Source organism: Carassius auratus, chromosome 41, assembly GCF_003368295.1.
Source record: "Carassius auratus strain Wakin chromosome 41, ASM336829v1, whole genome shotgun sequence".
Taxonomy (NCBI): domain Eukaryota; kingdom Metazoa; phylum Chordata; class Actinopteri; order Cypriniformes; family Cyprinidae; genus Carassius; species Carassius auratus.
In genome coordinates, this window is record NC_039283.1 from 13682289 (window position 1) to 13701091 (window position 18803).

Consider the following 18803-nt stretch of genomic DNA (forward strand, 5'->3'; position numbering starts at 1 on the left):
CCTGTGCTTCTCTTTCAGTGTCTTTAAAAGAATCCAGAGACTAGGAATCACCCCATGGGCTGCTGGTCCAGTGCAACCCAAAGAAAATTGTGTGTTTCTGAAAGAAAAATCAAATGCAATGTCTGTTTTTCAAAGTTATGTTTAACCACACAGCTGCTGAAAAACCTAATGTTATTGTTTAATTGGGATTCTCATGCCTGAATGATTACATTGAAAAAGGAATACTGAAAAGCAATAATGACCCAAACAATAAATAAAAACAGAAAATCTCTCACTGCTTTTGACTGAATAACTTCTATGGCTTTAATAAGAAGACATATATTACTTAAATGCTGCTTTTCAAATGCTCACTCAGTCACATTGCTCAGAGAATCAAAATGACAGGTCTAATGAGACTGATTTAGTTTAATAGGGATTCAAAAATAAGAAGTGGATATCATTGTAGGGTGGTTGTGTTCACACACTCCCAGCACACATTTGTCCAAACACCATCTAAAGGTGGATTCAGCATAATAGGTGCCCTTTAAGGTGGATTGAGTATATATACAGCAACATGTCTCACTGCTGACAGTGCTTCTTGAACTAATAGCAAAAGTAAGTAGAAGATAAACCATTGAAAACCAGCAATGTGAAAAAAAAATTATATAAAAAAAAAATGCAAACAGATGCAATACCATTTGTCATTGGTTCTGTCATTCAGAAGTGTATAAATTGCTGCTTTATTTGTGGTTTTCACTTTGTCGTTTGGTCATTATTCAGAGCTCATCTTTTTATTTGTTATTTGTGGTTCTAACCATTAATGAAAAAAAAAGTGTAAAGAAAAGATACTGGAAAAGATACAGCTATTCACCTTAAAGGCACACGGCATGTTGTGACAAAACAGGCTTGTAACTTGTATCTGATTTCGAACTGGATTGTGACCATTAAAGGTTCACTTTTAGTTTAAGGAATTTGATGACATACCAACTGTCATTGCATCACACAAAAAGCTAAAAGATTTTTTCCAGGGAATTGGATTGTGATTGTAATGTAGACCTCATGAAGCTGAAGTCTGTTTATGTTCTGCTTCCTATGTGGTTCTGATTACCAAAGAATGTTCATAATCTGTGTCCAAAGTCTCATGGGAACCATTGACTCAGCACCAGACCGGCCCTGTTCTTGCCATGATTGAGGGAAGTGTGTCTGAAAATGCTGGAAACTCTTTAACACCGGGATAGGCAGCATCGCTCCTGGATTGCCAATGTTCTGCAGAGTTTACCTCCAACCTCGAAAGAAACCCTCACCTGCCTGTAGCCCGAGTAATTCTGAAGACCTTAATTAGCTTGTTCAGGTGTGTTTGATAAGGGTTAGAGCAAAACTCTGCAGGACAGCGGCACTCCAGGACCAACATTGCCTATCCCTGCACATAACACTGCTTTTCATACCTCAATGCTTCTTCATGCAGCACATTAAACTGCAGCAATCTGATGACTGTTGTGTATTCACATTTCTCATTTTCTAGTTTCCTTTTCATCATTGAATGCAGCTTCCTGTCTACACTGAAGCTTTTCTTTAAAAAAAAACACTCATTTTCTGCGGATTAGACTGTTTTTGTGAGGGTCTCTTTCAGCGCAGCTCTGACAGATGACTATTGAAATCACTATAGAACTCTGTGCCTGTTGCCAGGGCAACACTAGATCACTTCTCTTTTCATGCGCTCACGTGACTGGGGGTTGACGTCATCGGGGGAGGGACGCTGCCAGAGTTTCGTCCACTCTTTACTGCAAAGGGCTTCGAGGAATCTTGAGGACTTGTTGAATAGAAACCGTTAGTCTTAGTCTTGATATATTTCTGTTAGCTACCAGCCTCGTCCTCGGGTATATAGCTGGGTTATGGACAGTTGAAGGCAGTGGATTGCAGGGAAAATAGAACTAGAAAAAAGAGGTAAGTCATACTTATTTTTCTTCTGTAGGAATGTTTTTTTTTTTTTTTTTTCAGTATGTGATATCTTCGAAGTGGTGAGATTGAATTGGTTCGGCTATCCAAGATGTCCGTGTGATTATTTGTGCACAGCTGTTGCATGCTCTCTCGCTCCGTCACACGAGATCAGCACACTGGGGTTCTGTGAACATGAGAAAGGATGTAGTTAAGCATTCTTTTACTTGATAAACTCCCCTGTCAGTGTTTCCCTGCCCTTTCAGGTCCTATCCATCTCTTGTTATCAGTTGCTTTGTAGATGGGCTGAATGAATTGGATTAAGAGAGTCCAGCTATCTCCACCACCAGCTCTGAATTTAGTCATAGTGGAAACGGCTACATTTAAGCCTCTTTCACACAGAGATTCCGGATAATACACAGATAATGTGTACCGTGATTTCTCCCAGGATCGTTCAATTTTGGTTCATTCACACTGCCAGTGATTTTCCGCAATCTGTGCATGCGTTCACATACATCCCATTAAGGATCCCGTAGAGACATGTGACAATGTGACCGCGCACCATTTCTCTAAGCTGGTGAACGATCTCCGCTTCAGGGCAGATAGTGAGAAGCTTCCTGATCTCTGCTTCATTCCAGTTTGTACACATTTTTGTCATGAATGTTGATCTGCCTTCAAAACACCCGGTGATCGAGTTGAACGATAACATGCATCATCATTACGACACACCCTTTATGTCCTGCATTTTGTTGACACAGGGCTCATACCGGGACTGATCGGGTCAATGTTTCTAGGTACTCATCCCGGGATCAATCCTGAGACATGTTTGTGTTCAAACAGAAGGCACTCCGGCAATTTTCCGTGATCAACGCACTGTGTGAAAGGGGCTTTAGAAAGCCTCGTGGGAAAGGATGAGAGATGAGGGAGCTGGCATAATCTGTTCAAATTCTACTCTTTCCCAACTTTTCTTTTTCACCTTCCCCCACACTTTCACTCCTCGCTTAACTCGTACATGTGAGTGAGCGTGTGTTAAGAATGCTCTCTCTGAGGAGACACACTTGCACTGAATACCAGAATAGCCCCATCCCCTTTGTCGCATTGCATGTGGGTGGAGGGCGATCTGTTGCAGGAAGAAAACATTTATTGCTAATTGCTTGAATGTTTTGAAAGCTAGTTGTGTTATCATTTTAAACCCAAGAAGATGTCCTGTCAGAGAGATTTCTAGAAGACTGTGCATTTTGCACTTTAGCAAAAGATACTTTCCACTTTTAAAGGAAGGGTCATAATATACATCACTAGGTCATTTACCAACAGTTAAGTTAATGCAACAACCTACTTGAGGAGCAGACCCGAAGCGACTCCGTGCTCGGATTGACTGTTGTAGAACATATTGGTTATTAGATGACACACTCATGCACACATGGCCTACTGGTAGTTCAGAAACACATGGCACCAAAGGCAAACACACTCCTGCGATAGAGGCCTGCTGGCTGTAGGGATGAGAGACACTGCTGGCAGCTTGTTCGGCACAGTTCCCACCTGTGTGGGAGGAGATTATCCTCACCGCTACCACTGCTATTGTGTGTTATCTGCCTTGTCTGTTAATACAGCCTGTGTTTTTGTGTGTTCGCGTGCAGTGTGTAGGTAGTGCTTGAGTGTTGTGTGTATCTATTAAATAGCTTAAAATCACAGAGTGCCAAATTAACTTTTTATTTTATTTTATTTTATTTTTTCATTATCTGACCTCTTAAGTGCTGTTTTAAAAGCATTCTCAAATTCAGTATCACTCTGATAACCACTTAATGGCATACTGTATGCATCTCAAACCTACGCACGCTACTAGTGTTTACTAAAGTGCTCTTTCATTTTCAAGAAGTAAAATACATTTTCCCGTTTAATAAATAAATGTTGCATTTTTATGTTGTAAAAATGGGAGAGGGATAGTTCACTCAAAAATAAAAATAATTTACTCGCCCAGCCTGTATCTATTTATTTCTTCTGTTAAACACAAAAGATATTTTGAAGAATGCTGGTAACCAAATAGTTGACTGTAGCCTTTGACTTCCATTGTATGAAAAAAAAAAAAATTGTTTTATGTGTATATTAACGTATACGTACGTAAACAAAAATGTAAACATAATTATGAAAAATGCATTTCACAGTGAAGACAGTAGACAGATGAAGCACACGTGATGTGCCATTCCCGCGGCCGGGCTCGCTCTCACCTCATGTTTGCTTGATTTAATTATGATGAATTAATTTGTAAATGATAGTTTTATTTTTACTTGTTCATTAATTTTTTAAAATGCTACTGCTGAATCCTATTGTACCCAGAGGTGTAGTGGTAAAAAAAGAGGTGGGTAAACTATAAATTCTGGATGACCACATCGTGGTCACGGTAAGGTGGGCCACTGCCTACCGGTGTATGTGTATCCTGATGACATCGCTATAGGCTATCATTTGATATTACTACCAAGGGTATCACTGGTTGTTCCCTCATATAGGTCACACAATCACTATTCAATTAATACATTAATCTAAGTACTTGTTAAAGAGACTCAAGAAAGAATAATAAGGTTGAAATCTATAAAGTTTACTAAATGACAAAACAGAGAGAACAATTTTCTTTAAGAGCAATAGAGAGGGAGGCTTATATCCAGGGGTTCCAATGCAATGCACTTGTACGCAATGATTAGGGATTTGGGATTATTTTAATAGTCGATTAATCTGTTGAATATTTTCTCAATTAATCGGTTAGTTGTTTGGTCTATAATATGTCAGAAAAATGTGGATTAGTGTTTCCCCAAAAGCTCAGGAATGGTCCTCAAATGTCTCGTTTTGTCCACAACCTCAAAGATATTCAGTTGACTGTCACAGAGGAGAGAAGACACTAGAACATATTCACATTTAACAAGCGGGAATCAAATATTTTTTTTTACTTTTGTCTTTCATATATTTTATCAATGACACAGACTGCAATGACACAGACAGCTTCATTGCAGAAGGACATCCTTTTGGTCACGTGGTTCACATGAGATGATTGACAGCTTTACAAACTAATGATATCGCACTGATGTCATAGCTGACGCGAATCAATAAGAGGAGAGTAATCGCTAGCTCTGTTAGCTGTTTTAGCTCTTCAAATCGCATAAATCAGTGTAAAATGAATAGAAATGTTATTCTGTATGACAAAATTTTACAAACATGTCATAAAATTATTATCTCTTCAAATGTGCGCACCATTGGACTATAGCCCTGGCGGATCGTGGATATTGTATGTATACGAACACAAAAACCGGAGATGAGATGAATGGCTGCTGTATGAGTGATGATTTCTATTCAAAATAACGAACGTTATTATTATTATTATTATTTATTATTATTATTAATTGCCGGATATCCATTTTTGAATCTTGATGCAGTCTGTTGCGTGTCGTTCATTTTGAACGAATCTTTAATATGACTCAGGACTACCGAGTTGTCTCAGAGAGTGATTCTTTCATTTTGTGTTGACCACACATGCGGATTACACAACAAATGGGTTCTGAATCGACAGGTGAGGTCTGAGTCTTTTATTCTTCATGTCAGTCCCACGAGAAGAGAATAGATAAGTCATTTTGCTGAACGGGACTCAAAGATCCGAGTCAGTTAAATGATCCGAACTTCCCTCTACTGGCAACACCTCAAGCAATTGGTCAACACTGACAAGTTGCAGCGCAGTATGAAAGACTTAATTTTAACAACAGACAACCTATGAAACTAATAATGAACAATATGAAACTAAAACGACATAAGCTTAATTTAAAAGGTCATAGGAACTGTAGGCTATTTAGAGGTGGAACATTAGGGATAACTCAATTTAGAGGTGGATAAACGCACCTTGGAGGTGGGTAAACGCTATTTCTGAATTTTGGGAGGTGCGTAAACGGTGTTTACGTGCGTTTAGCCTCCACTACATCCCTGATTGTACCTGCAAAACACAGTTTATTTTCATTTGTGTTATGTGTATTTGTAATGTGTATCTTGGTTTTATTTTTGTTTTTAGGAGGCAAATTGAGCAAAGTGCTTCCATTTCATTTTATTATTAGTAGTAGTAGTATTAGTTCAAGAATAAAAAAAAATATCGGATTGATATCGGAATCGGCAAATAGCCAAAGCTGCTGCATCGGTATTGGAAGTGAAAAAGTGGTATCGGGACATCCCTACTTTTGTGTTCAGCATAAGAAAGAACTTATACAGGTTTAGAACCAACTTGAGGGTGAGTAAATAATGACAGAATTAAAAAGTTTTGGGTGAACTATCGCTTTAAGGCCTATTCATACAAAGACATGCAATCTGTATTCTTCACCTATTCACGGTCACTGCCAAATTCTGTTTGCATCACCACAAAGTTATAGTTTTATGAACTAGTGATTTCATGCAAAAGCGCAGATCTTATTGGTTAACCAGTTTTAAGTGAGATCCAATGGAATATATTACATTGAAATATGGAATTTATTAGAACGCTTCTCCATAAAAATAAATAAATCACTTGATCTGATGGCATGCGGATGTTTGTGTTAAGTCTGAACAGATGCATTAACAACTGTTCCTTAAAACTTAAATGTTTATCACGCTAAATGTTTGCATTGAACATTCGTCTGGATGTGAACAAGCCTTTACTTTTTTTTTAGCAGGTACTTTTCATCCAAAATGACATTCAATTAGAGATCTGCTCTAGTCTGCAGTAACTTCAACCTGGCTCTAAAATGACATCTGGTCACCTGAACCAATCAATTCCTTCACACAAAAAAAAGTCACTAACTTACTTTTCATTTCTTTGTCAGCGTGTGAGAGTGTGATTGTTTAAATGAATATTAATAATAATAATATTTTATTTGTATTAAACCTGACCTATTGATTATGACTAATCTAAAATGAAAAACTGACCTAAGCCTAATTTTAATATTTGTCTGATCCTGTCAAGCTTAGGCTTGGTGGCAGACCTCTACTTGTTGAACATTAATTGTAGGGTTGAAAAACCAGCTGTGTTGTCTGTGAAAGGCTCTTTCACAACCACTCGCTGTTAGAGACTATCTAGTGTTTTAATGATTGGTAATTTCTGCCACGCATATGACTTGAGTAATATTATTCTTATGCAACTTTTATGCAGAAGATGCAGCTTATTTAAACATGCGGGGAAGTTTTATTTTAGTTCGGACCATTCACAGGCTTTTTAAGGAACTGGTTAAAAGGTTGTTATTCATTCTTAAAATGTAAAATTGAGGGAGGAGGCAGCACTGGCACTGAAACAATCTTGACTATTAAGGAATCATCCAAAATTTTACCAGTGTAGAAGTTCTGCTATCACAGGTTAGTGTAATCTTTAATTTTTTATAAAAAGAAATAGTATAACCTTTTGTACTATTATACCATACTGGTGTGAATTTGTAACCTAAGAAAGTTCCTCATATGTCTGTGCTAAAGTTGTTGCTTAGATAAGAGGCAATAACAATGGGAGAAGTTTAGACTTGTGTTAGGCTAATGTTTCTGCTACACGATTTTCTTGTTCAGTGTTTCTTGTTCACTTGTATTCAAGGGATTATTACAGTGAAGCTGACTACACTTCAATAAATATCTTATATACATTTTGTCTACACTTTGCAAAAGTGCAGAACTCTGTAAGCTTCAATGAATTAAATGCCTTTGAGTGGCTATAATGTTTATCCACTCAACAAACATGTCTGTGGTTTCAAGATCAGGCGATCACAGCAGGTGTAGAGATCGACCGATATGGGTTTTTCTATAGATGTTTAGAGGTCAGGGTCAGCCGATGGCTGATATGTGCTGCCGATTTTTAGGGCTGATATCTTGACGTTTTCCCCTTCATTTGCATGCTGAGATGTCACACTAATACGGGAATTAACAAAATGCCTAAATTAATCATCATCTCGAATCTTAATTTTGCGCACTGCAAGGTATTAAAATAAAAAAAAAATCAAAAGTTAACCAAACAAATCAATAAACTGACCAAGTATTAAATATATAAAACAAGTCAGTCATTTACATAAAACTTTGAGCATTTATCAAGCAGGATTTTTCAAGTTTGTTGAAATATAAATGTAAACTTAAATATACATTTAAATAAAATAAATACAATTTTATAAATAAAAATCAATTAAACTTGAAAAGTATAAAAAATAAAATATATATATATAAAAAAAAAATAGTAGGGCTGCAAACACTAGCAAACCAGCACACTCGCAGTCTGTTCATTATTAAAATACAGTCAACCAAACATATACAAGGTTACACTGGTCAGTTTATATACCAGTTCACTCTGCTGTTATGCCAAGGACGTTTTTGCTCATGTGAAGAGGATGATCTTTTCCGTCTAGGATGAGAAAGCTTTTTTTTGTTCTTTTGTACATAATAATAATAATACCGCTGCAGACGCATTTTTGCAGCATTAAGGTTATTAATTGATCGTTCATTTAAACGACGATCGATCATAGAAATTATAGAATATTGACTTCCCTATTTGCAAATGAGTTGGATGGAAACCTGGATATTGTCTGCATCAAACCATGCTTCCGAACAAATGTCATTCACCATTCTGGGCAGCTCCAGGACAGCGGTCTCTCTGAGCGCAGTGCTGTCTGTGAGCGGGGCATAGTAACGGAGCCCTCAATCACGCTGCAGTGTTTGTGAGAGCTGCCAACTTCTCCACCCCATTTACAGTGTGTAATTCTCTGACTAACCTTTATCTCCCAGGAGTGTTGTTGAATCTTCCAAAAGTTTTGGCTTGGGGTCCTTGACATGTGGCAGCAGCACTTTCCACCGCACAAATAACACAGGGCTGCCCCGCTGACGTGCCTGACTTTAAATCGGCGCTACTAACACGGATATCAGTCGATGCCGATATATATATATATATATATAAAAAAAAGACAAGTATCGGTTCGATATATCACCCGACCGATATATCGGTCGACCTCTAGTCTCAGTCACATTTATTTTCCAGTTGTTTGTGCAGCCCTATAATGAAGTGATTTAAAATGTATAAAGTAGCACTTATATGTATGAGATCAGTTACCTTTATAAACTGTCATTACTGAAATTTTTTTTACATATGAATGCCAGAGAAGAGCCCTGTATATAAAATTTCTGGTCATATAATTAGGATTTTTTTCACTAATTCCATTCAAAAAGTGAAACTTGTATATTATATTCATTCATTACACACAGACTTATATATTTCAAATGTTTATTTCTTTTAATTTTGATGATTATAACTGACAGCTAAGGAAAATCCCAAATTCAATATCTCAGAAAAGTAGAATATAACTTAAGACCAATACAAAGAAGGATTTTTAGAAATATTGGCCAAATAAAAAGTATTAAAATAAAAACTATGAGCATGTAAAGCACTCAATGCTTAGATTTTCTATGTGGTTAAGGTCAGGGGAGTTTGCTGGCCGATTAAGAACAGGGATACCATGGTCCTTAAACCAGGTACTGGTAGCTTTGGCACTGTGTGCAGGTGCCAAGTCCTGTTGGAAAATGAAATCTGCATCTCCATAAAGTTGGTCAGCAGCAAGTAGCATGAAGTGCTCTAAAACTTCCTGGTATACGGCTGTGTTGACCTTGGACCTCAGAAAACACAGTGGACCAACAGCAGCAGATGACATGTCACCCCAAACCATCACTGACTGTGGAAACTTTACACTGGACCTCAAGCAACGTGGATTGTGTGCCTCTCCTCTCTTCCTCCAGACTCTGGGACCCTGATTTCCAAAGGAAATACTAAATTTACTTTCTTCAGAGAACATAACTTTGGACCTCAGCAGCAGTCCAGTCCTTCTTGAAGCGAGATGCTTCTGACGCTGTCTGTTGTTCAAGAGTGGCTTGACACAAGGAATGCGACAGCTGAAACCCATGTCTTGCATACATCTGTATGTAGTGGTTCTTGAAGCACTGACTCCAGCTGCAGTCCACTCTTTGTGAATCTCCCCCACATTTTTGAATGGGTTTTGTTTCACAATCCTCTACAGGCTGCGGTTATCCCTATTGCTTGTACACTTTTTTCTACCACATCTTTTCCTTCCCTTCGCCTCTCTATTAATGTGCTTGGTTACAGAGCTCTGTGAACAGCCAGCCTCTTTTGCAATGACCTTTTGTGTCTTGCCCTCCTTGTGCAAGGTGTCAATGATCGTCTTTTGGACAACTGTCAAGTTGGCAGTCTTCCCCATGATTGTGTAGCCTACAGAACTAGACTGAGAGATCATTTAAAGGCATTTGCAGGTGTTTTGAGTTAATTAGCCGATTAGAGTGTGGCTCCAGCTGTCTTCAATATTGAACCTTTTCACAATATTCTAATTTTCTGAGATACTGAATTGGGATTTTCCTTTAGTTGTCAGTTATAATCATCAAAATTAAAAGAAATAAACATTTGAAAATATATCAGTCTGTGTTTAATGAATAAATATAATATAAAAATTTCACTTTTTGAAGGGAATTGGTGAAATAAATTAGCTTTTTGATGATATTCTAATTATATGACCAGCACCTTTATATAATGTATTAGCAAAGCAAAATATCACATAATACTTTCCCTTGCGAGTGGTGTCCAACGGAAGATGTATTTTGATGCAATAAATATGGTGTAATTTTAACAGTATTCATCCCTCTAAAACATGTCAGTCTCTGGCACTGTATATAATGAGTTGAATTTTAGGGGGTTTATTATATACAATCTTAACACCCCAGTCCTCACTAGCCAAATGAGTGCAGAGACCTCAATTCTTGGTACACAATACGAAAATGATTTACTCAGAGAATCCTTGTAAACAAACAATTCCAAAACAAAATCAAACTTTTATTTCTACAAGCTTGAATTGGGTACTAATATAGAATTTACTTTTTATTCTTGCATGAAATAAATTAATGTAGAAATTGCATTTGTTTTTCTGTAATATTTACTTAAACAAAGAATCATTTTTATCAGTGATCTTTAGGTTTTTTAAATGTCCGTGTCTTTGAGTAGACATGATAAACTTTGTTAGTATGTCTACTGTTTCCATTTTAATTCCCCTTCAGTTACACAAAGTGGGGGGAAAAAAACTGTCAGATAGTATGCATTTGCTCTCAGTTTGAAATAAATGGGAGTCATTTTTTGCCCTGTTTGTGTCCGGCTCATTCTCTGCAGGGCACACTCATGTCAGAAAATATCCTTCACCATGCTGAGAGCTGGACACAGCTGTTCTTGTTTTGTTACGCTCTTGCTTTTTTCTCCCATTTTGTACATTTCTGTTAGAGATGCTTTAATTTATAGAAATGTGTATAGCTTTAATGTTGCTAGACAGGTTTTTATTTGTATTGCCCTCAAAGATAGAAGGGCCTAACCTAGAGAAAACTGAAATTATTAAACTCTGCTTATATTAATGCCTTATTTCTGGTACTTCTCACATCAAATGCATTCCCATTGCTAAAAATACAGTTTTTAGAAAACTTGGAAACCGATACTGTTGCATTCCTCCTTAGATTGCACTATCTCTGATGTGTTGGAAATGTTAAAAGTCATTCTGTTTGTTTCCTTGGTTCTCCTCTCTCTGTGGGAAACTGTTTATCCCTGCACTGTTGTTTATTTGTTGGCATGCCAACATGAAATCCCTGATATTATATTAGTAATTCTTTAGGCCAGTTCCTTGGTTTCAGTTCACTTTTCTTAAGTATGATCTCACACACTCTTATTTCTGAAAATCTGACCTTGATCAATACATTTTTTTATAGTTGTCTTTATCTGGCATGTTTCTGTGACAAAGCAGCATGGTGTCCGTCAGCAGATGTCGCTATTTTACTGTCATAAATCTTTTTCTGTTAGCATAACTGTTGCAAATAAACATTCATAATGTATAAAAACTAATATGAAACATTCCAGCTGAAGACAAGGAAATTACGTCGCTCGCTTTGCCAAGTGCATTCCAACTGAATACATAACGGCACGCACGTGCCCTACTCCCTCAAAGTTCCCTTCTCAAGGGGATAGGGATGATCACTTCCATTTGTAATTTGCCCTGTGAACCAAATGCATAAATAATTGTATAAGATTGTTTTACTTTTTTTTTTTTTTTTTTAAACCTAAAAATATATGTTGTGAAAAATGCAGTGATAATTTTAAATATGACCAAACCACCAGTAGGTGGTGGCAAACTAATGTTTTAATGAGTGAGTCATTTAGTAGTCAATTCTTTCTAACGGCTGATTCAGAAATGTGGCAAGCGACTGTGTTTATGAGTGGAATACGGAATCATTGACTCGGAGACACACTACAATTTTGCGATGGCTTTGATTGGAAAAAATTTTATCAGCGAAATTGAGCAAAAAGTCAATATTGTATAAAATATAAGTGACTTAATTTTAACTTCCTTTATTGAACTTCTATATCAGTGTCACATTGCAATCATGTTGATATTGATGTTCGGGGAAAATCTTGGTCGTGTAATGTTGCTCACCTAAATCATATTTTAGATATTTTTTTCCTATCCCAGTATGCATCTGTAACTTCATCTGTAACACAAGTTACTTTGTGTGTGTGCTGTTGCGCGAGCTTCATCTGGCAGGACGTAAATATATTATCAATTGCCATTTACACTGAATGCAATTGAAATCAGAATCGTTCTTGCGCAAAATTGTTTAAATACGAATGGGAACGTAAGTGTGATGTCAACACGGACCATCATTTTACCGTTGCCATGTTACAGCACAGAAGCATTATTGCAAACAGGAACATGTATTCTACATAGAAATTTCCTATTGGCACGTTATTTGACCAGACTTTGTTTTTCCAGTGAGTTAAACAGAACGAAAACTGAAAATGCCATTTCCAATAATTTTAGTCGGCTGAAATATCATTCTCCATACCTCCATAAGGTCCGCACAGTCATGGAAATTCAGAAATTATCAAGGAAGATTGGAAATATCATTATGAATGTCAAGTTTTCTAGTTTTGTTGAAATATTTATTTGGATTTTGCCTCATCCACTAATCAAGAACAACTGGAAATGCCATGGATTCACTGGCCAAAGCAGCAATCAGTGTGGACATCAAAGATCAGCCTCTTACAAAGTGCTCCGCAAGAGCTTAATTAGATTCTGTCTGTCGTTAGCAAATTACCACCCAAATTAAAGGCCTTTTTTTCTTTTTTTTAAAGCTCTGCTTTCATGCTGCCGATATGAATGATTGTAGTCAGTATACACAGTTTCAAGAAGGGAAAACAGGATGTTGTTCCCCCCAGTGGCCTGCAGGGTTGTTTTAGAAGTGTGTGTATATAGTGGGTATGGCGTCAGGCGTTTATTAACAGAAATCTACATAAAGTTCAAAAAAGTAAAAGTGTAAAAAAGAGTAAAAGTGTCCAAAGGGTGAGTGTGTTAAAATTAAATGGGGGGTCTGCTGTGTTTGTCATGCTGTGGTGTTCGTGAAGGTAGGGAAGATGGGTGCAGGTAACGGGCGAGTCCGGAGGCCGCATTGGCTCCCCTCTCTGGTCTGGGGCACCTTTTCTTTGACCACAGTGCTCGAAGGGACTAGACGGCCTGACATACTGGCCCAACGGGCATGTAACAGGTGTGATTCTCATCCGGACCTCTTCAGCGGCACAGAGATGCCTAAACAATCCCTTCCTGGACCCACGAGGACACCAACATGGATGCACGTGGGAAGAGACCGGTCTCTTGAGGAGAGGCACACTCAACATTTTAACAGCGTCAGTGATGAGGCTCCAGGTGTCGCTTCAGGTGAACCAAACCAAGAGACTTTCCTGAGTTTTGTAGTTTTGAATGCTCAGAAAACCTTTGCAGGTGCTTTAAGTTGATTAGCTGATTGGCATGTCACCATATTTTAATTTGTTGAGATAGTGAATTGGTGGGTTTTTGTTAAATGTGAGCCAAATTCATCACAATTAGAAGAACCAAAGACTTAAACTACTTCACTTCTACTTGAGTTGAATTAGTGAAATGAACTTTTCAATGACATTCCAATTTATTGAGATGCACCTGTATAGATACATATATATCTTTTTTCAAAACTATTTTAAATACATTTTTAATTAAAAATAAAAACACTAGTGCCCTGCTAGATATTTTTGCCTTTTCTTGGCTTATTATTGTCAGCTAAGATCTGTTTCTGCTTAACTGTGGAAGTGAAAGGTTGAGGTGTGATAAAGGCGAAGTAACAAGCTGCCTGAGATGTCGTCGTCTTGAACATTTTACTGGCTAATGATTTGTAGATTACGTTTGCTTGAGCTTGATCACAAGCAAAGTGAACTGTGGGCTGGAACAATCAGAAATGCAGTAGTTTCCCACTGTCACTGTGCAATTAGTCATCTTTCCAAATGGCTGAAATCCAGATATTTTAAGGAAATCCGTTTAGTGCAGCAGTGTTCGGTCTAGAGATGCAAACATTGATTTATTGTGTTCTCTCTGCCAACCAATGCTGCTTGGAGTGTCTGTTTCCATAGCAACATGGCAAGAGGTCACAGAGATTCATTATTGTACATGAAGACAGCATTGCTAACTGCATTGTAATTAAGCCCCAGTCTGTCCTCCGTGTTTAAATTGATGTTCAGTTTAATCAGGAGGGTTAATGCTGAATACTTAATACATGCCTGTCGGCCATGACACCTCTTAGCTGAGAACTATTTCTCAGCACATGACATATAAAAGAATGTTGTAAATGTAGTTCACCGCTAATACAATGTGACCTCAACAACTGCTTTCCTTGTCAATTTGCAGTTAAAGATAGATTAAACACATGTGGCACTATAAATATTCAGTTGCAGAGAAACAGTCAAGCATTTCAGTCTTGTCATATGAAATAGTTCAGAGCGCAGAGACCAAAGAAGAAGCACTTTAGTTGTTGTTCTGTGTTTACTGCTAATGGCTTCTGTCATCAGACTGAATGGCCAGTTTCCTGGGCCAATACGGGATTTGGTTCTTGTCTGCGGTTATATGTAGTCAAAGAACGCATTGGTTATTCTGATTCTATCCTCATCTGGTTCCAGTTCTTCCATTTGCTTTTAATCTCCTTCTATGTTTAAATAGCATGAAGTTCAAATATTGCATGTCAAATGAAAATGTGAGTCTGAGTTTTTCCTGAAGGGGTTAGTGATGTATTTTACACCGCATCCTTTTGTTCCCTGTCGTAAATGTTAGTACCTGGCATTTATTTCTGATTTATGATTTTCAATACTGTGAAAATCATAATTATAATACGTGTGTGTGTGTGTGTGTGACCCTGGACCACAAAACCAGTCTTAATCGTCAAGATATATTTTTAGCAATAGCCAAAAAAAAAGAAAAAAAAAACATGGTGTGGGTCAAAATGATCGAAAATATTTATTATTATTTTATGCTAAAAATCATTAGGATATTAAGTGAAGATCATGTTCCATTTTGTAATCTAATTTTTGATTAGTAATATACATTTGTAAGTATTAATTTGGACAAATTCAAAGTGGGGTTTTTTTTCTTTCTTTTTTTTCTTTTTTTTTTTGTACCCTCAGATTCCAGATTTTCAAATAGTATCTCATCCAAATATTGTTCGATCGTAATAAACCATATATCAATGTAAAGCTTATTTATGATGTATAAATCTCATTAAAAAAAAAAAAAATTAATTGACACTTAAGACTTGTCTTGTGGTGCAGGGTCACACACGGATACAGTGTTTTTTACATTTTCAAATAACTATTTTCTTAATACTGTTTATAATGTTTTAAAATGTTATTTATTCCTGTTGCTTTACTCCAGTCTTTGGGATCACAGTTGAATATGGTTATGCATTTATGTAAAATAATCAAACAATATTTGTTGTTACATGTCATTGTGTTACCAAATAATAGATTGGTGTGCAAAAGTTAATAAATGATAGTTTAAACAGCAGAGAGCGCTCTCTGACCCTCCCATAGACCGCAAGGGCACTACCACGATCAAGGTCCAGAAATCTGTAAAGTAATCATCAGGGTCCAACTCATTTTACGAAGCTACAAGAATACTTTTTATTTGCATAGAAAACAAAAACAACCCCTTTATTCAATTTGTTTCCACCTCATCACCCTAGTGCCATTTTGGAGAGTATCCACTGAACGCAAACAGTGTATGCTGTTTTGTGTCAGCTGCGACACACGGATATGTTGTTTTAGAAAAAGTATTCGCGTGGCACAGCTGACACAGAACAGCATACGCAGTTTCTGTTTTTGTTTGTTTTCCTGTTTTTCCTTTTAGTTTGAAGAGCTACACTCCAGTTCTAATCAAAGAGTGAGTAGTGTCTCCTCTTCAGCCCTAACCTTCACCACACAGCTCTAATGCACATGATTCATTCGGCTCATTTAAAACATTTTATGCTGTGACTATATTGGTGCGTGCGTGTTTGCGTCTAAATGTTTGCCTAGAACTTTAGTAAGACGGTTGTCTGATTAGTACAAAGATCCATGGCCCATCTGAGAAACGGGAGTCACTTCCTGCAGAGAGACGCATCAGATGTCACGTAACAGCTGATCCTGTCCAGACCGTCCGGCCCGAGTAGATACTCTACAGCTGGGGACAGTTAATGACCCATCACATGGACACATTTTTCATTTTTGTTTTGCCATTTTTATTGATTGCTAGGCATTTAGGTCTAGACATGTTTTGTCGTCTTGAGATTTCTCAGAATGTTTTTGTTGGTTTTGTTTTGACAAGTTTTTTTATTGATATTCTGGCTCATTTACTCCTAGTAAATCCTGACATGTGTTAGTAGTTAGCGGTTGCACCTTTTTTCAAGGGAAAAGCGTCAAGTCTTTTGAGATATGGAGGTGGAAGTCTTTTATGATTTATCTTATGTAATACTGAAATTTGGACTCAAACTGCTTCCGAAGGCTCAGTGTTTAGATCTAGTCATTAGGAAGATAGGAAAGCTGTCCTGTTTTTTATTTAATTATCAGTATTTTTAGGAATATTCTTCTGCAGAAAGGGAGCATCTTTAGGGATATTTGTTTGCATGATAAAAGCCATCCTTTCTTTTAAAACTGCCTCATGTTCCCATGTAGTATGCTTTCTGGTATCGCTCTGGAGCCTTACATCACTGTCTTCAGATGATGATGCAGCTGCTATACAAAGTGAATTATTGAGCAGAGGATGTCTGTATGGCTTTTTGTTTTTTAATTCTGTTGTTGATAGTGTTTTGAAAAGTTTTTTTTTTTCAAAAGTTAATGCAGTTTTGGATTGCTGCTCAGACTTTGTCATATACTTCTAATGAGGACATAAGACGCAAAACAGCCGCACTGTCAGAACACATTTCTCTGAATTAAAACATTTAAAGCCAGTAGGTTTCATGGCTTGACACCGTAACTATTTCTGTGACTGGCTTAAATGGGAATTGTGGGAAATCAGACATACAGTGATTTTACCGCTGCAGGCCGCTCAGCCACTGTATTATTGGTCACTGCGGGTGTTCCTGCTGCTAAAAAAGAGCAATTAAGTGCACGAATCAATCTCATCTAGTATGCTTCCACATTTAAACGTATCAATGCATGTTGGCAGAGATGAACCATGCTACTAGTGGAATCACTAGTAACAGTAATACCAATTTTATCTTTTGTGTTGCCTACATAACACTACAGTATCTGTCCTTATCAGTAGTCGCTGCATTACTCCTTGACATAGTTAAAGATAAACTTATCAACTTGCATGAATGGACACGCTTGACACTCAGTCGCTAAACTCTCATGTTACTGTAAATCACCAGCTTTCATTGAGAATGACATCATGGTGTTACTACAGTACATGGCTTTATTTCATCTATCGCTTTATTTGTTATCAAGATGTATTTGATTGGCAAGGGCATGTCTCCGTTTGGAAAAAATCTGCAAGCAGAGCCATTGTATGCAACTCTAGATGGACAAACACATGGAAAGCTTTAGCTCAAAAACCTTCAGGCTTCATGGATATATCTTATGGTATTGTATGAACAAAATTCAAAGGTAGATGACAGCAGTTCAAAATAGGGCTGTTATTTTGTTCTTAACTGTGCTTCATATTATAGTCATTAGGTGTACATTTTACATAAGGATCATGGCAGCATATGGTACCACAGTATACCATTATGACTTGTGTCTGCCAAACTTACCATGCTTTTTCACTTGCCTCCTTTTTCCAGTGCTGTGTCGTGAAACGAAACCATGGGGAAGCAGAACAGCAAGCTCCGCCCTGAGGTGATGCAGGACCTGCTGGAGAGCACAGACTTTACAGAGCATGAAATCCAGGAATGGTACAAGGGCTTTCTACGGGACTGTCCCAGCGGCAACCTCTCCATGGAGGAGTTTAAGAAAATCTACGGAAACTTCTTCCCTTATGGAGACGCCTCAAAGTTTGCGGAGCATGTGTTCCGTACTTTTGACGCAAACGGCGACGGCACAATAGACTTTCGGGAGTTCATAATTGCATTGAGCGTCACGTCACGAGGGAAGCTGGAACAGAAGCTCAAGTGGGCGTTTAGCATGTATGATCTGGATGGAAACGGATACATCAGCAAAGCAGAGATGCTAGAGATCGTGCAGGTATGTCAAAAGCTTTTATGAATCAACCTAATCTTTTCACTCTTGAAATCCTGTTTTAATCATCACCATGACTGCGGAAGTCTGAAATAGAATCAGATATCACTTAAGGAGACACAAAAGAGAACCCAACCCAGTCCTGCTACCTAATTATCACATCGCATATGTTGTTATTTCTCACTTGCGTTAACAGCAAGGATAGCCGTGGTGTTAGACTGTCAGGAAGCTCCATACTGTAAAGAGAGCCCAAGTCTCTAAAACAGGTTTTCCTTCACATGGTTATGTTTGCTGTCATTGCAATTTGCCTGATTTATCTTTTGCA

The 18803-nt window shown here is 37.6% G+C and overlaps 1 protein-coding gene across 2 annotated transcripts in view; it reads left to right on the forward strand.

Annotated features, from left to right (window-relative positions):
- Nucleotides 1-18803, forward strand: part of LOC113060121 (neurocalcin-delta A) — a 41376-nt gene that overhangs the window by 19072 nt on the left and 3501 nt on the right. The window contains exons 1-2 of one of the 2 annotated variants that reach the window (XM_026228962.1): nucleotides 1715-1923; nucleotides 18085-18484. In XM_026228962.1, coding sequence (XP_026084747.1) covers nucleotides 18107-18484 — 378 coding nt within the window. In that variant the 5' untranslated portion in view covers nucleotides 1715-1923; nucleotides 18085-18106. Of the gene's footprint in view, nucleotides 1-1714; nucleotides 1924-18084; nucleotides 18485-18803 lie in introns of those variants that run through there. The other variant, XM_026228963.1, reaches the window with a different exon arrangement.